Below are 22,245 nucleotides of genomic sequence, written 5' to 3'. Positions count from 1 at the left end.
AAATAAGGTGAAGTGCACGGGGCCTTATTTCGAGCTGAGGCTACTATTATATTAAAGTATTATTTACTTCATACAAAAATTAGATCAGAAGAAAGTTTTTTGGGGCTTACTGCTGGAAATACCGGTGGAAGACCATACAAAAATTTACAATTAAGATCAAATTAAAATAGATGAAAGAGAAAAGGAGAAGAGTGAAGGAAAACCTAAAAAAAAAAAAATAAAAAAAAAAAAGCAATGGAGGCTAGAAGAATCCTCCCAAAGGAAACCCTAGAGGGAATCAAAAAACCCTCCCAGGAAGAAAACCTAAAGGGAACTACCAAAACCTGGTTAATGATTTCCTATGTCATGATAGTCAAGTTAATACTTTGTAGATGAATAGTGAAAAAAAAAAAAATTATACTCCCTCTATCCCTTAATTAGATTCTCACTTTTCTTTATTATGTGAGAAATAAATGCTAGAAATAGGAATCTAATAAAGAGACGAAGGGAGTATCAATTGTTCTACTTGTAGAGTTATAGAACAATAATAGTGCTCTGTACACTTTTTCATGTAACTCCGATCCGTTATACTCCGGGCATATTCTCATTGACTGAACTCAGATGAACTGAACTGAATTGAGATGAACTGAACTGAACTGAACTGAAATGAATATTTTATAAGAGAAGGAAATTAGGAGCTGAACTGAACTGAACTGAACTGAGCTAAACTGAATTGAATTTCAACGTATGAGAATAGGCCCTCCATCTATCTCTTAATAATAGTACCTTTTTGGCAAAATTTAGTCCCAAAATGTTCACCTCTTTTGTTTTTTTCCAACAAACCATTAATATTAATTTTTTATCAAAAAAGTTTCTTCCAATTTGTAACATTATTTGTGCAAATTTAGCTTTCTCAAGTAAATTTTGCATTTTCACATACTTTTATGAAAAATGCTATACATAGCCCTTAGGGCTACATATAAGCATTAAATTTATACTTGAAAATCGTAAAAATTTAAGAAATCATAAAAATATAAAAACACTAATTACACTGATTTACGCGTGTTTTTGTCATGAAATTCTAATTTTATACAATTTTCAAGAGCGTAATTAATGCTTATATATTTTACATACAGCATTACCCTACTTTTATTACCTTTTCTCTATAATTTTTGCATACCCCATATAAATTTACTTTTCAATATACTTTTACTTTTTATTTAAGTTTCTTAATTTATGTGAAATTTCACCAAAAGGGATTATCATTAAGGGATAGAGAAAGTATATTCCCTTCGTCCCATTATTTCGTGCCTATATCTCAAAAAACACGGTAATTAAGGAAAATGGTGTGAGTAGGGAAATATTCTATTAAGAAAATAAAAAATAGAGAATATTGTATGACAATAATAAAAAGTAGAGAATATTGTATGAAAAAGATAAAAAGTAAGTAATGATTTTTTTTCGTATATACTACCTCCGTTTTTTATTAGTTGACACGTTTTGACTTTAACACTATTCACACACCTCCCTTTGACAATGTTTTGTGGTCTATATGTAAGGAAAAATATAGTCAAGTGGGATCTTGTTAGATTCGTCACAATGTATATTTTAAAATTTCAACTTTTTATAATTTTTTCTTATTGATAATTAAATATATTAATAATTTAACTTGTGCATTGACAAACGTGACTAAAAAAGCGTGTCAACTTAAAAGAAACTGAGGAAGTATGTATTTGTATGGGAATAATAAAAAATAAATAATAATTATGTGCTATTTTTAGAATCACAAAGTTTCATATGTGGCCAATCACAATATATTAAAAAAAAATATATTATTTTCTTCTCTTCTTTCCCTCCTCTTTTCTTCTTTTAAGTTGGGGTTACTTCTTTCTGTATTTTCTTTCTCCTCTTTTTCTCTCCTCTTTTCTTTTTCTCTAGAATTAGAATTTTTTGATGAAGAGATAATTGTTGAATCGTTGATGTGAAATTGTGTTCGAGTTTTCAAGGTCGGAGCTCCTCATTATTGTCGTCGGAAAACAACTTAAAGGTTTTTAAGGCCAAATTCGGCCATGAAAACTCTATTTGGCCATAAAAACTCTAGAGTTTTCATGGTCGAATTTGGCTTTTTTTGCCATATTTCAAGTGAAATTCGAAGCCATTGTTAATTTTAAAGTTATTTGTTCGATTTATTTATTATTATTTTTTTTTTACGATTTTGTTGTGGGTTCGGTTGGATCTATGTTTGTTTGTGGGTTTGGTGCACGGTGGTGGTGGCATGACGTATTAGGGGTGGGGCTAGTGGCGTATTGGATGGGGGTGGTGGTGGGTAAAGGGTTACTAGGTCGGGGTTACTTAAGGGGTTACTAGATGGGTAAGTCGGGGTTACTTAAGGGGTTACTAGATGAGTTACTTGAAGGACTACTTAAGTGGGGTTAATTAAAAGGGGCTACCGAGGGGTTACTTGGTAGGTTACTTAAGTGGGGTTACTTGAGGGATTACTTGAGGAGTTACTTAAGTGGGGTTAATAGAGGGGTTAGTGGGTTACTGACGTGACACCTTGTAAAAACGCGCTGTTTTAGAATATGCACAATGTTTTGGGGCACCCAAAAAAAAATACATGCACAAAATAATGGGACGAAGGGAGTAATATATGAGTATAACACATTGAGATTTTTTAAACAAAATTCCATATGACTATGATTTTCTGTGTAATTTTTTTGAGAATATTTGATTTCATTAAATAAAAAACCAAATGAAAAGTGTATACATATGAAATTATAAATCAAGGTGAATGAAATCATTTATTTAAAAAATAAATAATTAATTAATTAATTAAAATTACAAAGTAATTATTTCACTGTTACTCTATTAAAACGAGTCATGAAATGTTAGACAGTCATGACGAAATGAAAGGTTATGGACCCAAACGTAAGCATGGGACAATGCTGTGACGATTTCTAGTAGTGGTAGTATATTATACTAAAACTAATTTTTGTACGAAGTAATTATTTCACTGTTACTATATTATTAATTGAATAATGATGTCTCTGTTAGATTTCGGGAAAACTCCTCAATCTGGAGTGTGTACCATTGATCAAATATATAGAGTTTACAATGCTAGGCCTAATCACGTTAGGAATCCTAGATACGATAAACATACAAAATATACAAATAATATATCCTAATCTGCGACAAATATTATCCTAAGTATAATATCTATCACACCCCCGCAGTCGTAGCGGGAGGAGGTCGTACGCTAAGACTGGACCTAAATTCCAGAAATAATTCTCGTGGTAGGCCTTTAGTGAAAATGTCCGCAAACTGATATCTAGTAGGAACATGTAGAACCCGTACTTCCCCCAAAGCAACCTTTTCTCTAACAAAATGAATATCCATCTCCACATGTTTGGTGCGTTGGTGTTGTACCGGGTTGCCAGAAAGGTAGATAGCACTGACATTATCACAATAAACTATAGTAGCCCGCCGTAGAGGACAATGTAACTCAAGTAATAAATTACGAAGCCAACATGCCTCAGAGACAACATTTGCGACGCCTCGATATTCTGCCTCTGCACTCGATTTAGACAAAGTATGTTGACTCTTAGATGACCAAGACACGAGGTTGTCCCCTAGGAAACAACAATAGCCCGAAGTAGAACGCCGGGTATCGGGACAACCTCCCCAGTCAGCGTCAGTGTAAGTAATCAATCGATGAGAACCAGTAGGATATAAGTGGAAGCCGTGATCAATGGTACCCTGAACATAACGCAGAATGCGTTTCAATGCCTCATAATGAGGTTCCCGGGGATCATGCATGAATAGACACACCTGTTGTACCGCATAAGAAATATCTGGCCTGGTAAATGTAAGATACTGAAGAGCACTTGCTAAACTGCGATACAAAGTAGGATCCCGAAAAGGCGGTCCTGCATCTGCACTAAGTTTGGACTTAGTGTCAACTGGAGTGGTTGCAGGCTTACAAGAGGCCATACCTGCACGCTCTAAAATCTCATGTGCATACTTTTCCTGTGAAAGTAGCATATAAGAGGGTTTGCGGGTCACCGCAATCCCCAAGAAATAACTCAAAGGACCCAAGTCAGTCATAGGGAACTCAGTTTGCAACTGAGAAATAATTCCTGTACGCAACCTGTCAGATGAGGTAGCTAAAATAATATCATCAACATATAAGAGCAAATATGCCATATCATCACCCTGCCGGAAAGTAAAAAGAGAGTTGTCACTCTTGGCAATGACAAAGCCCAATTTGATGAGAAAATTCGCAAAACGTTGGTACCAAGCTCTAGGAGCTTGTTTCAAACCATAGAGAGCTTTGCGGAGCCGACAAACATGATTGGGAGCCCTCCGATCAACAAAACCCGGAGGTTGATGCATATAAACAGTTTCCTGCAAATCACCATGTAAAAAGGCATTTTTGACATCTAATTGATGTATCGACCACTTTTTAGCCAAAGCTAAACTGAGAACAGTGCGAATAGTGGACGGTTTAACTACCGGACTGAAAGTCTCATCACAATCCACACCAATTTCCTGCGACCTGCCATCACATACAAGACGAGCTTTGTGCCTTTCAAGGTCACCATTAGACTTGTATTTATGTTTAAAAAGCCACATACAGTTAACAATATTCACCCCCGTAGGCCTAGGCACCAATTCCCATGTCCCTGTTTTAATTAAAGCACTATATTCATCATTCATCGCTGCATTCCAATTAAGGTCATTTAAAGCTTTTTTATAAGACTTAGGAAGGGGTGATTTATGATGTGGTGGACCCGAAGTGACCAAAGCAGATTGGTTGTATTTGGGATTAGGCTTGAAGATGCCTCTTTGACTTCGGGTTACAGGTGGAGAAGGTGGAGGGGGACGAGTGGGCTGAATAGGTGTTGCGCCCCTTAAAGGGGGTGGAGTGTATGTGGGATTGGGCTGCTGTTGGCCTTGGAAATGAAGTGGGCCACGTTGAGTATGGGTTGGTGGGCTAGGAGGACTGTTGGGCCGGTCAAGGGGGCTTGCGTGAGGAGTGTGTTGTGAAATGGGGCTGACAGGAGGTGAGTTGTGAGGGGTTGGCAGTGGGCTCCGCGGGTGGGCTGCGGGAGAGGGGTCTGGGCCGCGGCCTGCCTGCGGAGTGGGCTGGTTTGTGGCTCCTTGACGCAAATAAAAATGTGTGAGAAGTGGGGATTGATCATCGAAACCCAAAAAATTATAATCCCCCAATTGATGATTTTCTATATTCCTATAAGGGAAGGTGAGTTCATCAAAGGTTACATGACGAGATATGATGACCTTTTTGGTGGTAAGGTCAAGACACTTATACCCACGATGGTTAGAGGGGTACCCCAAGAAGACACACGGTGTAGAGCGGGGAGCAAGTTTGTGAGGAGCAGGGGCCGACAAATTTGGGAAACAAAGACAACCGAAAACCCGAAGGTGATCATATGAAGGGGTTCTATGAAACAAAGCTTGAGCCGGGGTTATGTTCTTGAGAGACTTTGTTGGTAAGATGTTTAATAAATATGTGGCAGTCTCAAGAGCATGCGACCAATAAGATGGAGGCAATGAGGCATGAAAGAGAAGAGTGCGTTTGACATTATTTATGGTGCGGGTCATTCGTTCCGCTTTCCCATTTTGAGAGGACGTGTGAGGGCAAGAAAATCTAAAAACCATTCCATTGTCTACAAAATTTTTTTTTAAACGGTTCATTGTCAAATTCACGGCCGTGATCACTTTGAAAGGATTTTATGGGTCGTTCAAATTGAGTTTGAATGTATTGTCTAAAAATAAGGAAGCTTTGGAAGGCTTGAGATTTAGAAGCTAAGGGAATAGTCCACACATAACGGGTGAAATCATCAAGTAGAACCAAATAGTATTTATGCCCATTAATACTACGAATAGGAGAGGTCCATAAATCGACATGAATAATATCAAACGCACAATAAGTATAATTATTAGAATCATAAAACGGAAGTCTAGTATGTTTCCCTATTTGACATGAGTTGCAAAAATTGGAGTCATGCTCCTTATTACAATTAATTAAAGTATTGCTCCTAAGAAACTGTAAAGAAGAAGCTCCGGGGTGTCCTAAGCGATCATGCCAAGTGGAAGGAGCGACTGTGGTGAATGATGTGGCCAGACACGTTCTTGGTGAGTTGGAAGTGACTGGGTAGAGGTCCCCAAAGCTATTACACCTCGTTATTACCCTCCCCGTGCGAAGGTCCTTCACAGAAAAGCCATTAGGGTCAAATTCAATAGAAACCGAATTATCAGATGTAAATTTACGAACTGAAATAAGATTTTTAATGATTTGAGGAGCTAGGAGGACATCTTTTAAGGCAAGGGAATTATGGGGTAAAGTAGTATGACCATAACCAATAATTGGAATACGATGACCATTGCCAACTAAAATATGATTATTTGTGCTCAAATTAAAAAAGGGCAAGAGATTACCAGAATTATGGGTCATATGAGATGTAGCACCCGAGTCCATGTACCATCCATTATCCGGACTTGAAAGACCCATTGAAGAATATGCACTCCCGAACTCCGTGGGTGTCATAGGTGGGCCGTACTGGGGTTGTCCGATGGTGAAGGCCTGCTGAGAGTATAAGCCACGTGGTGTAGCTGAATTGGGCCGAACCTGATAGGTCCCATTGGTTGGGAATGGAGCAGGTGGTATGGCCCAACCTTGAGGCTGCCAGAAAGTTTGATGCGGATTGGGCCAAGGAGGCTGCTGGGCCCATGATTGCCCATTGAAGGAGGCCCCATTATTTTGCACTTGATTCTGCTGTTGTTGCGGGGAATTATTGGTGGACTTGGGGTTATTGCTATTCCCACGACCTTTTCCTCGTCCCTTTCCTCCGCCGCCCTTTCCACCACCTGTGCGACCCCCACGCCCACCGCCGCCTCTGCCACCTGAGCCGCGGCCGGGCTGAGATGAAGGCTGCGATTGTGATGAGTCCGAGTCCTGTTGTGCGACAAAGGATGATTGCTGCGATTGACCTTGGTCGTTGGCTCGACGCGATTCTTCGAGAAGAAGACGAGACCTGGCAGTATTGAAGGAGGGTAATGGGTCGGTTTGCTGAATCATAGTTGCCACCGTATCAAAATCGGTGTTTGTGAGGCCGGAAACTAGACGGATAACCATCTTTTGCTCCGAAACGGGTTGGTCAATATTTGTTAATTGATCGGATAAGCTTTTAAGCTGTTGACAATAGGCAGTAATATTGGATAAATTGCTAAGATGGAGCATGTTAAATTGATTCTCAAGATAAACAGCCCTTGTATTTTTATTATCCTGAAAAATCTCTTTAATACGATTCCAAATTTCTTGAGCTGTCGATTTGCGAGACAAAATCGTTACAAGAAGGTCGGATGAGATTGTGCCATAAATCCACTGCTTTACGATTGCATCAAGACGCGTCCATAAAGAGTCTGAAACATCGGACGGACGGGACACAGTAGAGTCAATGTGATCTAACACATTGTAAGCACAGGCATGGTTCTCAAATAACTCCACCCAATTGGAGTATTGGACTTTCTCAAAGTCAAGAACAAGAGGAATTGCGTTTTTAATGTTGTTTACTGCCAAGGCGGGGTGAAACTCCGAAGATGGTGGCGGAGGTGGTGGAGGAGGGGGGTCACCGTCCTTGGCCATGACGCTTCAATAAAGCAGGGAACAGAAATAAGGAAGAGAAGGTAAATATGGTAACCGAAATCTGGTGAAAGAACAGAGAACAGGGGAAGAAGCTGCGGAAACGTGAAGAAGGCAAGGTCCCAATAAAATTAAAAAACCAATTTTTGGAAAAAAAAAAAATTTGAGATCTAAAACCTAAGCTGTGATACCATGTTAGATTTCGGGAAAACTCCTCAATCTGGAGTGTGTACCATTGATCAAATATATAGAGTTTACAACGCTAGGCCTAATCACGTTAGGAATCCTAGATACGATAAACATACAAAATATACAAATAATATATCCTAATCTGCGACAAATATTATCCTAAGTATAATATCTATCAGTCTCTATTTTTGTCAAAAAAAAAAAAAATGATGTCTCTATAAATGTCCATCACTTTAAAGCATTTTGTAGCAACATTTTGGACACAAAAAGAAACGCGGAAATAGAAATTTGAATCATAAAGATTCTTTCTTCTCGTCTTCTACTTTTGACTTTTCACGCCCAATTCTACGTTTAATACACCTTTTGCCTTGTATTATAATGTTGTTTTATTATTGGACTCTATTAGGTTTATTTGATTGACTATAATCATATTGTTTGAAAAAATATATATACTACCTCTGTTAATAGTTATCTGCAACTTTGGAATATTTTATCTCTCACAAATAATACTCCAAATTGCAGATAACTATTAACGGAGGTAGTACTTATCTATATATATATAATTTTGTCTGAATATATATACTCTTCAACTAAACTTATTTAAATCTATTTTGTTTTAATTTGACTCATTTACAATTGTGTACAAAGTATTTAAATTTTTGTTTTACTTAATATATTTTTCTAGAATAAGATGAAACAAATAAACCTTAAACCATTTTTTTTTACCAAATTACTCTCATAACACCAATGTTATATCAACAATGTCCTTACTTTACTTATAAATTATGTGCCAACAAATAATATTCTTTCATTGCAAACGATCTTTTTTTCTTCTTCTTAATCTCATTAGCAATTATGCGTGGTTAATTGCACAACATGCATTAAAATTACATAATTTTAGCTGTTTTAATTATTTTTTTAAAATACATTTAAGGGTTAAGTTAATAAAAATTGTTGCACTCTTAATATATGTTTAATTTTTGGTTTTAAAAAAAATTAAATTAAATACATACTCTTTTACTCTAGTGCTCTTAACTTTCAAATAAAAAATGGAAAACGAAATTATGTTATGTGATGGAGTGAATATTAATTATCACTAGGTTAATCCCGTGCGATGCACGGTTTTATAATAAAAATTTAATTATAAACTTTTAACACATATTGAAATTAAATAACTACTTCCTCCGTTTTCCTAATTAATTTTTGATTAAATATGAATATACAATTCCCAAAAGTGCATAATTTTCATATTTAATTAGGAAATTTCAATTAAATTATATTATTAACTATTGTTAACAAATCATAAATAACTAAATAACATAATATCTATAGAAAACCAAAAATTTAAAAATTTAAATGGAATTTAATTTTCAAAGCAATGTTAAATAGGGTAGCTTGTAAAGGAAAAATATGACATCATCCATGTATTTTGGAGGGAAAAAATAAAATAAGAAAGTGACACGTAGGCAGTGATGACATCAGCGGTTGTTACTTTGGTATATATATAGATAGATATAGATATAGATATAGATATGGAGTACTTTCAACAATATTTTCTATCTATAATTCTTACATCCATACCTAAAGGACATTTGAAAAACACTAATGTAATAGCAATCCATCCATCCGTTTGTTCGTCTCATTTTTTTTTTTTTTTTTTTTTTTTGTACAATTAACAATATATATTTTTAAAAAAGATATATTATGGAGTAGTACATTTTCAGCTACATGTGTATAAAGTTATAAAAATTGATATATTAATATGTTTATTAAAGATGTTTGATATTTAATTTTTTTACTCTTTTCAAATTGAATATTTTGAAGAATGGGAGAAACATTTGCTTTAGAATATCTAATGAAATTTAGGTTATATATATATATATCCTAAATTGAGACACTACTAGAAATAGGCCTATTTCCGACGGATTGGTTCCGACGGACACCTAATTCCGTCGGAAACATAGGAAATTCCGACGGATTTTTATTCCGTCGGACATTTACGACGGATTTTGAAGATCCGTCGGAGATTTCCGACGGAATATAAATCCGTCGGAATATATAAGCTTTACGACAGAAAATTCCGTTGGAAATGTGATTTTCCGACGGAATTAAAATCCGTCGGAAATTTCCGACGGAATATTCCGTCGGAATATATTTAAAAAAAAATTCTACAAACCCTAAAATCAGCCCTCCTTTTATTTCACCCCTCAGCCGTTTTTTTTCACTTCCCCCTTTTCATTCTCTCTCCTTTCTTTTGCTGCGCTGTTTCTCTCTCATCTATGGCTTCCTCTCCTTCTCCTCCTTCTTTCACCGTCATCTCACCCACGACCCTACGTTCTCTCCTTCGTACTTCCTCTCCGCCGTCGTCTCACGCTGCTGCAACCTCTATAAATCCCCTTGCCGCGCCAATTATCTTACGTTTTTGATTTTATACGGTTTTTAAGGTTAAATTCGACAGTCAAAACTCTAGATCTAGAGTTTTTATTGTCGAATTAAGCCTTATTAACCTAAATTTGGTGAAATTCGAAGCTAATTTCATAATTAAAGGTATGCTTTGATGTTTTTAATGTTCTTTCTTTTGTTTTAAAGTTTTTTTTTTTAATTTGGTGGTTCTGGTGGCTCGTTGGTGGTTTTAGGGTCAGTTTAAGGGTGGGTCGAGGGAGGTGGTGGTGGGTGCCGCCAGGGCTAAGGGTTAGGGTTTGGGTGGTGAGCGAAGGTTGGTTTAGTTAGGGTTCGTTCTGGTCTGGGAGGGGTTTGGGTGTTTTAGGTCGGGTTTGGGTTTGGGGGGTTTGGGTCTGGGTTAGGTCGGGTCTGGGTTAGGGGTTTGGGTCTGGGTTAGGTCGGGGCTGGGTTAGGGGTTTGGATCTGGGTTAGGTTTGGTTTTGTGGTGTGGGTTAATTTAGTGGGTGGCGGTGGTGGTGGTCTGTAGTGGCGGTGTTGGTCTGATGTGGTTGGTGGTGGCAGTGGGTTAGGGTTTGAGAAGGTTGGTTTGGTTGGGGTTGACAGGGCCTTTTTGGGTGGTTGGAGGTGGTCATACGCCGTGCCGGTGGTGGCACGACGTATTTTTTTTAATTTCCCGAAAATAGTTTCCGACGGAATTTCCGTCGAAAATTTCTGACCGAATTGGAAATTCCGTCGGAAATTTTCGACGGAATTCGCAGGTACCAGAAATTGTCTTGCGACGGAAAATTCCGTCGGAAATTCCGTCGGAATAGTGTTTCCGACGGAATTTTCGTCGAAAAAGGTGGTTTTTCCTACCAAGGCATTTCCGACAACCTTTTCCGACGGATTTCAAGGTGTTTTCGACGGAATTTTTCCGTCGGAAATAGGCCTTTTTCTAGTAGTGAGAGATGAGATTATGAGAATGAATTTTCTTAATTAGAGGAGGATGAGAGTGATTTTACGTGCAGGGGCAGAACTGGGGGGGGGGGGCGCTACTGGACTGGGGTGGGCCTTGGCCTCCCCCCTTAGTTTTGGTTATCTATTAAATTATGAATTGGCCTAAGATTGTGTTGATTGTATTACGACCGAGTTGGTTTTGAGTAAGAATTAGAGGTGATCAATGGTCGGGCCTGGTTAAGGTCAAAAAAATCTGCCATACAACGAGCCGAGGCGGGCTACGCTAAAGTTCGGGCCGAAACCAAACTCCGCCACGGTTCATATAATTTATGCTAAATGCACATATTTTTGTAAATTAATCACTTTAATATTTTTGTAAATTAATTTAGCCTGGACAGGCTAAATTAGTAAGTATAAGAAAAAAAAAAAAAAAAGTGGAGTTAAATTATGTCCATACACATGTCAGGCACGAGAGATTGGTATGGACATCATTTTTAAAATTTTCCATGAACTAAACACGAACATGACTTGTTGAATACTGACTTAGCTTATCTGATCTTAAAATGATTAAGGGGTCCATTGACCGTTGGAACGACACTACAATGCATCCATGAGCATCATTTTTGAAAAATTTCCATAAACCTGACACAACACAACTATTTTTTTGTTCATCAATTGAACACGAGTCACACTAGAATGACATGACTGGTGGCAATGGAGGATTCCAACATAAGGTCTAAGAAATTAGATTATTGTATTCAATTTCAATAAAGAAAAATTACAAATGTTGATGACCTCATACCTAAAAACGCAGACACGCAGTAGTCCATAATTCTTATGTTCCTTCACCATATTATAATTATGCGAAACATCCCTCATCGCTTTCATATACATTTGTTTATTATTCTTGTATCATGTATGTTTTTACCTTATTAAGTTAGACAAATAAAGGTTGGTAATTAAGGAACTATATGCTTATTAAAACATGATTAGCCTTTATTAAACAACATGGGAGCACCAATACTAAACAATTCTATCTCCAACGTTGTCATGAATGTAAAGTATAGCAATCATTCTAATCTATATTAATCTATACTTATTTAATCTATATTAATCCATACTTATTATTATTAATAATTAATTAAATGAAAAGTAAATTATAAAACCACACTATTTCTTAGTCAAAAATCTCCTTCCTTTCTCTCTCCTTAGCTCCCCCTACACCATTTTTTTTTTCTATCTCATCAAAATTCACTTCTTCCACTATTTTCTTCTTCTAGTTTTTTTTTTTTTTTTTTTTTTTTTTTTTGTACAAAGGTTTTCTTCGAAAGTTCATGTGTATTTTCTTGTGCACTTCATCAAATCCTAGTGTTAACTTCCCGTTTTCTTTACTATAAATTTGTCATTCATTCCAAACTTGCCTTACCAAAAATTTATTTGTTACTCCATTATACAAGAATTAGTTTTCGAGTTTACGAAAACTAAGAGCACACACGTACGAACATACGTACGTGGTGATTTGATTTATTTGAGATGGAGAAAATGAAGGGTTGTGTTGATGATAGAAAAACTCACTTGATGAATGAGCTACTTCAAGGAATGGAATTCGCAAAGCAATTGCGAAACCAAATTTTGAACCCAACAAATCCATGTTTACCATCATCTTCATCAAGTGTTGATAATCAAGTAGCCCTTAATAAATCGTTACTTGAACAAATGTTATCATCATTTGATAAAACCATTACAATTGCCAAGATGCTTAGTATCCAAATCCCACAAAATACCTCCAATGTTATTACTTATCCTAATCATCATCACACTTGTTCTTCTGAATCTCCTCATTCTTTGAACTTTAGTAGCCCGAAAAGTGTACATGATATCTCTCCTTCCAAGTCTAAGAAAAGGTAATTGTTCGTTATTCTGTTAAATTCGTGTATTTTTATCACTTCGTAATATATAATTATGTGTATTGATAAATTAAACATCTACTTTATTGTTTGTACCCCGTAGTATATATGTAAATTAAGGTAAAGTGTTAATGCAGGAAATCGACGTTGCCAAGGTGGACAAAGACCGTGCAAGTTGGCAATGAAGAAGTGAAAGGCTTAGAGGGAGTTCTTGACGATGGGTATAGTTGGAGAAAATATGGGAACAAAGAAATTCACGGAACTAAATTTCCAAGGTTAGATTAAACATATATACCTTCTTAATCTTATCTATGAAAATAACATATTATTTTCAGTTCAGTTCAGTTCAATTCTTAATTTCCTTCTCTGATCAAATATTAACAGGCACTTAGTTATAACAAAAGGTTTTGTGTGAGTCCGGACTCACGTGAGACCGGGTTCAATAACAAAAGGCCAACAAAAAGGCGCAGGCTAACTAAACCTGATCGCGAGGCCCGCGACACCAACTCTGCCTTAGTACTGCTTCTTCGTCGTTGTTGATATTCTGAAGAAGATGGTTGAGTTTCGAAGATCGGCTTCCAAGTGTAGATCGAGAAACTACCGATTCTTTGATACTTTGACTATTCTCTCTCCTACATACAACAACCAAAAATGAAGTTATAGGAGAGAGAAAATCGGATCAAAAATCTGGTATCACTAGAAACCAGAACAACAATGGTGGAAAAATTTATAATATTCAAAAAATTAAAAGAAATTTCCTTATCAATGCCAAGTAGTGTCGGTCAAGAATAAGTAGTCTCCATTTGGTATTGCTTTGTGTAAAGGTGTTGCACCTCACTTGAAGATTGATTAGATTTTGTGCGATTAATCTGTAGAAAGTCTTCATACCCTTACTCAACAAAAGTCAGAGTTCGTTTGTTGATGAAGATGCTGAGGTATTGATGAGGTTGGAAAACATTAGCAACTCAATATCAAACAACAGTAAGTCTAACACCTAACCAATATAACTTATTATCAAACAAAATAAGTCTAATACCTAACTAATGTTCTAATACATGACACTAATAATATTGTTATACATGACACTAATATTTTAATATCTGACAATAATATTGTAATGCATGACACTAATATTCTTATACCTGAAATAATATTTGTATACATGGCACTAATATTATAATACATGACACTAATACTCTAATACCTGACACTAATATTTTAATATCTGACAATAATATTCTAATACATGACACTAATATTCTTATACATGACACTAATATTTTAATATCTGACAATAATATTCTAATACATGACACTAATATTTTTATACATGACACTAATATTTTAATATCTGACAATAATATTCTAATACATGAAACTAATATTCCTAACACCTAACCATACTAATCTATTACCAAACAAAAGATTCCTAAAACCTGACTATACTAATTTAATACCAAAAAAAATAAACCTAATACCTGACTATAATAACCTAATATCTGACATTAATAATCTAATATATGATATTATAAGTACTAATTTAATAGCTGATCGTGTAAAATAATCTAAAACCAAACACTTATATTCCTATAGCTGACAAATATGCTCTAATATCTATAATATTATATCTAACAGAGTAATATATACATGAGAGTTGAGAAAATCAATTACAAAATCAAGGAACTTAATACGGTCTCTAATTGCACAAGAAGCCGCCCTTTTATTGAAATCCATTTCGATCTATTGAAATAATCTTCATTATCTTCCTTAAATGAATTTTGTTGAATAACACCAAAGAAATGTTCTGTTGAATAATTTCATTCATCAGTTGATGAGAATGAAAAACAGAGAACTCTTCAAATAAAAATCTTAAAAGGAAAGAAACATATAAGATGAATTCTGTTGAATAAATCGGAGATGATGATGATGAAGGTGAGAAATACGACAACGTATTGGAGTAGTAGTACTGGTGAGACGACGACTGTTCTCACCGCCGACTGCTGGTAATTGTCATCAGCGTCATTTTGTGACTAGAGTTAGATTTTTGGGTCGTGCGCGGGCCGGATAATAAAACGGACTCACATGAGTCCGTTCTACACAATATTTTTCGTAGTTATAATAGTTATGTTGCAAATCCACCATTTTATTTTATTTGACACTTTTTTTTTTTTTTTGGGTAAATAACAACATAAAGTTGTATTGTAATTAAATATAAAAGAGAAAAATAGCTAAGTGAATGGTTTATATGATAAGAAGTGCACACAATGCGTGTACAATGTCATAAAGTATTTAATTATATACTTCTTAAATATGTTTGAAAACGCTAATGTGTAATAATATTTGTATTGAAAAAGCAACTGAGGAACAAAATTAGGGTATAGTATTTAAAGATGGTTGGACAATATTATTATTATTATTATTATTATTATTATTATTATTATTATTATTATTTTTAAAAAAACCAATAGGACACTATTAATTATTTTTGAGGAAAATTAATTATTTAACCTAATGCCAAATTCTCAATTAGCTTTAAGAACATTATTCATATACCTAGTATTTATAATTGATTAAATATAATTAAATATTTATAAAGTAACATAAATGTACTATTCAAAAATAAAAATGTTAAAGAGAAAAAGGAAGTACATAAGACGGATGTAGAGAGATGTATGTAATATAAAAGGTAGAATAATAAAGATTATTATTTCAAATCTTGTTTTTGTAAAAATGCCATTTATGTTACAATTTTTAAAATAAAATAAAATTGGAGGAAGTATATATATTCGACATTGGGTTAGTGTATAAAGTATAAACACATACAATATCCCAAATAACAATCCCAAGTACTACCTACGAGTAAGTAATAATGGATAATAAAAAAGAACAAGATTTGAAACAATTTCATAAATTTTGGGTGGGACTTAGTTAATGTCCAAAGTTTCCTCTTTTAAAGACAATTAAATGACTGTTGATCGTGGAATTGGTGTCTCTTTCTATAATAATTATATAAAGAGTTATACACTAGAGTATAATTATATGAGATCTTGTTAGATTTGTCTTAATTTATAATACTTTTATTATCAATTTTTATTTATTAATAATTAAAGATATATGTGATTAAAAATACGCAAAAAACATGTGAAATGAGAATATGAGATGCCCTACAATTGAAAAAAGTATAAGAAGTAGGATGCATGATTTTGATATATATAAATATATTAGTATTGATTATTAAAAATTAGAATTCTAGCATATTATTAATTTTTTAAGTTGCAACAACCTAACTTTTAGCCTTGTCATTTTTTCCATATACAACATATAAATGTTAAATTTAATTAATATGTAAATATATTATACACATTTTTATGAATATAATAAGATCTTACATAAGTAAAATTTACTCATATATAATTCTACATAATCAAGAAGAATACAAGAGAAACATTTTACTTATAAAAAATACAAAGAGAGTATACATTTTGATAGATTATAAAACATATTCCTGGGTTTGTATTGGATGTTCATATCCAAAGAGGATTTATATTGTACCTTCTAGTGTGCTCAAGTTCTAAGGACACTCACAAGTGAAGGGGAGTATTGAAACCCATTGTAAGTTTGTAACCCAGTTTGTGAGTGTCCTACATTAGAGAAAGAGGATGGTTCCATTTTTTATGATAGAGGAACACCTCCTATATACTATTGCCAATTCGTTTTAGTATGGAATATCATAAGCTTTGTTTGTGGACCAAACTCTCCCCCCCCCCCCCCCCCTCCTTGTTCGGCTTGTCCAGACCCATTTCATATTATCTCAAAGTTAAACACATTTTGTAATAACGTGCAGGGTCAAATATGAATGCTTGATAATGCTAATCTTAGTGCAAGACTGCAAGTTGATAACCTCATAGAACTATAGAAGTCATGTAGTGATAGTACCGAACGTCCTTGGATTTGAGACAAGAATTAGAGAACACCCAAAATCAACTTTAATTCCTTAAAAGAGATAGTACAAATGGTGAAGGTATCTAGGGTTTGTTTTTAATATATTTTTTCTATTAAAAAATAACAACTTGGAGTCTTGGATTTCTCATTCTAACTTTTTTTTAGTACTTATGTTTCTCGTGGGGGACATTAGAGTTTGCATAACTATGCTTTTTTGCTTAGTGGTTGATTTGTGGTATTAATCACAATTAACATTTGCTTCCATGACTTTGCTTTTCAGCACTTGCCCAACATCCAACTATCTTGTTATATCTTTCTCTCTCTTGCCTATTTCAAACCTTTCCATACGAAAATCTCTTAAACTTGCTATGTCCTAGATTAAAGTTAATACGATTTCTTAAGTGTTACTTACTTTTCGTTTTCATCATTTTCTTTTCTAGTGTTTTATTTATATGAATTTCATTTATTTTTTTACCACTAAGAGAACGGAGAAAGTATTAAACAATTGGTGTCGTGCGCATCATGACCCAATAACCCAATCATGTATAATTGTTGCGACTAATATTGCTAAGGTGATACATTATGTAGGGGCTATTACAGGTGTGCTTATCGAAACATCAAAGGTTGTGATGCCACGAAACAAGTCCAACGTTGTGATGAAGACCCGTCCACTTACCAAATCATGTACAAAGGTAAGCATAGTTGTGGTCAAAGAGTCCATCTAGCAGTAAAGGCCCAATCAAAGCCCATTATTCCAAGCCCAAATCAACATGAAATTCATGTGGGCCTAAGCCCTGAAAAAGCCCTTAAAGTAGAGCCAGAAAATTATGAACAAACATCAACTAATTATATCTCATTCACCTCAACCCACTCACAACCTGATCTTAGTAACGACTCCATGTTGAGCAATGGCCCTGCTTTTGGATCACCAATAACCTTGGAGACTAACCATCATCCGGCGGCAGCGGCATCGCACCCGGCCCAAGCTACCGATGCCCACATTGGACGCACCACACATGCCTCGGAATGTAACACCAATGAAGTGGTTTCAGACCCGAACTTGGCAACTAATAATTCACCATTTATGGATGGCTTTGAGTTCCTTTTTGATGACTTCATAATTGATGATATATTTTCTTTTTGAGCTTTGAGCTACTCTCCGCTACCAGAATCATAAGAAGTTTGCTCAGTGATGAATTAATACTACATCTGTTTCAGATTATTTGCAACAATTAGACATTTTTTATTCACACTTTATGTCAAAGCATTGCAAATAATATGAAACAGAGGTAATATAAGTGTTTTTAATTACTTTTTGTTGGTTATTACTTTTTCACACCTCAATAATTTCAACACCCCACGTTTTTTTTTTTCATACTTCATTACGAAGATTGTTGAGATGTTGGCATAAGGCTAGCTAGAAATAATAGGGAATGAATTTTTGAGGGTCACAAGTTTGTATCAAATCTTGATTGAGATTAAGGTCTCTCAGGATAATTGAAATTTACCCTTAGCTTGTTTCTCTATAATCTATATACAAAGTTCATGTATGATTTGAAGTGTTGCCTTGTTTCTATATATTACAAATTTAATTCATCAGCCGAATATATTTTTTGGTGTTCAGAAAGCCACAAGGGCGAGGTGAGAATCGATCAGCTTTGCCCACTTGAGCTATCCCTCACTCTCATCAGCCGAATATATTGTTAGAGGTACTCATTACTTCATTAGATCTTGGTCTAAGATACACGCGTGGGTACACACCCAAAGAATGAAATGGATCAAAAACCAGTAATATTTGCGCGTTAGATACTTTGAGAGTGAGGGGGAAAGGGTAAGGGAATCAATCCTACCCGACTCTCAAAGTGTCTCTAGTGGAGATTGAACTCCTAATCTCAAAGTTGGAAGGTGTGATCTTTCTCATTTGGTATTTATACATGTGCAATACTACACTACGACCAATTGACTGTTGGTGTAGTGGTGATTGGAACTATAATTGATAGGGAGGACCAATGTCCGATCCCTCGCAACAATATTTGGGAGGGGATTGGAACCTAACCACCCAAAATTGATCCCACAATCCGGATTAGCCCAAATGGTAAATCGAGTGTAACAACCAAAAAAAACAACACTACAATACGACAAATGAAGAAAGCTAAGCTACAAATATTTGGGTAGAAAATTGCTACAACAACGTTAGACTGACGAAGTACAATAGTATTTTAGTCCATTATTCAGTACCTAACGTCCTTAGATTTCAATTTGTTCCCCAAAAAGGCCCATTATTGCCTAAATTTATTTGTAAATCGTGAAATGCAGAACCTTTTCAATTCTTTTCATTTTTTTTCCTAAGAATGAAAACAAATCTACATAGTTCATCACTTCATTATTTATCATAACCAATTATGTATTTCACTAATTATAACCAATACAATAATTTAATACAAGGTACATAGAACATAGACTTCCAATGTGATATGACTGATATCACTCCTAAGGTCATATTCCCTTGGAAAAATAAAATTGAGGCATACTATTTCGATAATGATCTAGCTGGTATGTAGTTAATATCCGGCTCACCCTTTGGCCTTATCTGGATTCAGAAATCAATTCAAAATGGTTAGGTTCCAGTCCCCTTCCAATTGTTGTTGTGGGGGATAAAGCACGCAGACCTTCCTACCAAGTGCATCCCCAATAATAACCAATGCGCTAACAGCCAATTGGTACAAAGTGACACTGTAACATGTGTGGAAGTTAAGCTGTTAATTTATTAAAAAGTACTTAGAAGCTCTCGTGTCATTCCACCAATTCAATTATTTTCAATTGGTTTTTGAGTTTATGGTTAATAGAGCTTTGATCATTGAGTACGTCACTAATGCTCCTCGCTTTGAGGGTAAGTTCACAATTGGGACGTCTTCCTATATATATAGGAAGTACATATTACATAACCACTTCACATACTCTAATCTCTATTTATACTTAAGTGTTGAAAGTTTACATATCAAACTACTCAATAAAAATTATGGCACGAGCACCTGAAGACGTTCACCCACAAAAGGCTTTCGGATGGGCTGCAAGAGACTCTTCTGGAGTTCTCTCCCCTTTCCACTTCTCTAGGAGGTACGATTTATATGTTCAACATATATAACGTTTAATTTGGTGGTCCGGTGAAATTCTATGTTTTTTTTTACTGATTTGTTGTACATATGTAACACGTCTTTTGTTTTCATGAGGGGTTGTACACTTGTACATGATCATGTATGATAACATTGATAAGTTGGTCTTGGAAAATCCGTTTTTTTTTTTTTTTTACTGATATTATTGTACTTACAATTATGTCTTTTGTTGAATTTGCTACCGAGTATTTATAAAAATTAGCCTCTATTTGCTGACAATTGATCGACACAAGGTGAAATATAATTTTTTTTTTTTTTTTTTATGTGCAGGGCAACGGGAGAGCAGGATGTGACTTTCAAAGTGTTGTATGTTGGAATTTGTCACTCTGATCTTCACTATGTTAAGAATGAATGGGGGAGTAGTGACTTCATTAGTGCCAATTACCCTGCAGTCCCTGGGTAATTTTTTTATACTTTGAATATAGTTTCGATAATTCATGAATGACATACTCTGTAAATGAACATTGATATGTCTTTTTATGGTATTTTCAGGCATGAGATTGTAGGGGTGGTAACTGAAGTTGGGACAAAGGTGCAAAAATTCAAAGTAGGGTACAAAGTTGGGGTGGGATGTATGGTTGGATCATGCCGTTCGTGTGATAACTGTGGCAACAATCTTGAGAATTATTGTCCTAAGATGTTGCTAACTTATGGATCTACTTACTATGATGGCACCCCTACATATGGAGGTTATCCTTGGCTAAGAGCTAGAGGAGTTGAATCAATCTTTTATGATTTTACACCTTGTACTTGTGAATTGTGATGGTCTTATCCATCAAAAATAATGCTAATACTACTACTTATTTGCTTAAATGTAAGTTTGGTATGGTACTTTGGTTTGTCGTGTAATCAATTTAGTAATGCTGCAATGGTTACTTTGGTACGCCAGCAAAATTTGGATTTAAACTTTAAATCTGAAATTTTATTTTTGAGGCGAAGAGAATACACTTTTTTTTTTTTTTCATATATAGTACTCCGTATTGAAATTGAAAAGAGTATATCAAAGTGTTATCCTTGAATATATAGTAATAAAAAAGTCAAAATGAGTAAAGTTAAAAATTACAGGTAATTTATTTTACACTATCTAAAATTTTAATAATATAAGTTGTAAATTATGCATAGCACGGGAACTATACTAATATAAGCAACAAAAACAAGCGTAGACAATGTAAATAGCTTATTTTTTCTAAAAACATGTGTAGTTCAATGAACTAATGTTAAAAAGTAAAAAATTTGAAGAAAAAAAAAATTACACTTATTTATGTGTGTGTGCGTGTTTTTTTTTTTTTTTTTTTTTGTCATAAAATCCTAAATTTATAATTGTACTCCTCTAATCCGTTTTTATTTAAATGTCCTAGTTTGATTTTGACACTATTTACATACACCACTTTGATCATTTTCTGTGCATAATGCATACAACTAAATATAGTCATGATTCATAGGGGTACTTGTTTAAATTGCCTGTGCACATAGTTTCTAAATATCTACTAATATTTATGATTTATATATATTGATAATAAAAGATATCATTAGTCAAAATTACACATTGGTATGAGCAATACCCAGTCAATTCCTTTGTTTATCTGGGAGTATAATTGTCTTTTCAAATAACAGTGGAGGGGTATATTCGTCTTTTCATGTACTAGTCGAGGGGTATATACTAAACAGTAAAAGCAAAAAGCAAACAATAATTAGACAACTCACCAAAAGTACTGAATAAATGACCCTGCTTTTTCAATATATTTACAAAAATGCTATCAGATTAACAAAAATTCGTTTATCTGGCAGATTAACTTGTATATTCCCCATTGGTATGTATGGTGATCAGACATATCATAGTTTAAAAATAGAACATTTAAATAAAAATCGAGGACTATATATTTGAAAAATATATTTAATGCTCATATGCGGGCAATGTAGTCTTGCATTTAGCCTATGTAATAAGCCAATAGTTTCAATCTTTCAACCCTTTGGCATATTCTCCCAAGATAGTATTTTTATAAAACATTTGGCTCATCACTAGTCGTAATTGGTTTTCAACTTTTAATTACTA

At 34.6% G+C, this 22,245-nt stretch overlaps 3 protein-coding genes across 3 annotated transcripts; 2 read left to right on the top strand and 1 right to left on the bottom strand.

Moving 5' to 3' along the window:
- Positions 1-5,910: 5,910 nt before the first annotated feature.
- On the bottom strand, positions 5,911-7,818 carry LOC145635271 (uncharacterized). Its single transcript, XM_081686586.1, has 2 exons — positions 6,439-7,818; positions 5,911-6,208 (listed from the first exon to the last, which is right to left on the bottom strand). Exons 1-2 carry the CDS (start codon positions 7,643-7,645, stop codon positions 6,174-6,176), a joined length of 1,242 nt encoding a protein of 413 aa, XP_081542712.1. The 5' UTR covers positions 7,646-7,818; the 3' UTR covers positions 5,911-6,173.
- A 4,885-nt stretch (positions 7,819-12,703) lies between these two features.
- LOC145567550 (putative WRKY transcription factor 41) lies at positions 12,704-18,163 on the top strand. Its single transcript, XM_081627213.1, has 3 exons — positions 12,704-13,074; positions 13,215-13,352; positions 17,620-18,163. The coding sequence occupies exons 1-3, from the start codon at positions 12,704-12,706 to the stop codon at positions 18,161-18,163; spliced, it is 1,053 nt and encodes a 350-aa protein (XP_081483339.1).
- Positions 18,164-19,969: 1,806 nt separating this feature from the next.
- LOC145635173 (putative mannitol dehydrogenase) lies at positions 19,970-21,151 on the top strand. The gene is made up of 3 exons (XM_081686493.1): positions 19,970-20,136; positions 20,463-20,591; positions 20,685-21,151. Exons 1-3 carry the CDS (start codon positions 20,039-20,041, stop codon positions 20,953-20,955), a joined length of 498 nt encoding a protein of 165 aa, XP_081542619.1. The 5' UTR covers positions 19,970-20,038; the 3' UTR covers positions 20,956-21,151.
- Positions 21,152-22,245: the final 1,094 nt, after the last annotated feature.

This window comes from Chenopodium album, chromosome 1 (genome assembly GCF_948465745.1).
Source record: "Chenopodium album chromosome 1, dcCheAlbu1.1, whole genome shotgun sequence".
Taxonomy (NCBI): domain Eukaryota; kingdom Viridiplantae; phylum Streptophyta; class Magnoliopsida; order Caryophyllales; family Amaranthaceae; genus Chenopodium; species Chenopodium album.
Note: the sequence above shows the minus strand (reverse complement) of the source record. Positions and strands in the feature narration are given on the sequence as shown.

Bases quoted from the DNA above. Each gene is read 5' to 3' on its own strand.
- LOC145635271 (XM_081686586.1), bottom strand. From the start codon at position 7,645: ATGGCCAAGGACGGTGACCCCCCTCCTCCACCACCTCCGCCACCATCT. The intron at 6,209-6,438 runs GTAATCTCTTGC...TTTTCTGTGAAG, and splicing joins TCATATGACCCATAATTCTG to GACCTTCGCACGGGGAGGGT.
- LOC145567550 (XM_081627213.1), top strand. From the start codon at position 12,704: ATGGAGAAAATGAAGGGTTGTGTTGATGATAGAAAAACTCACTTGATG. The intron at 13,075-13,214 runs GTAATTGTTCGT...GTGTTAATGCAG, and splicing joins CCTTCCAAGTCTAAGAAAAG to GAAATCGACGTTGCCAAGGT. The intron at 13,353-17,619 runs GTTAGATTAAAC...GGGCTATTACAG, and splicing joins CACGGAACTAAATTTCCAAG to GTGTGCTTATCGAAACATCA.
- LOC145635173 (XM_081686493.1), top strand. From the start codon at position 20,039: ATGGCACGAGCACCTGAAGACGTTCACCCACAAAAGGCTTTCGGATGG. The intron at 20,137-20,462 runs GTACGATTTATA...TTTTATGTGCAG, and splicing joins CCTTTCCACTTCTCTAGGAG to GGCAACGGGAGAGCAGGATG. The intron at 20,592-20,684 runs GTAATTTTTTTA...TGGTATTTTCAG, and splicing joins AATTACCCTGCAGTCCCTGG to GCATGAGATTGTAGGGGTGG.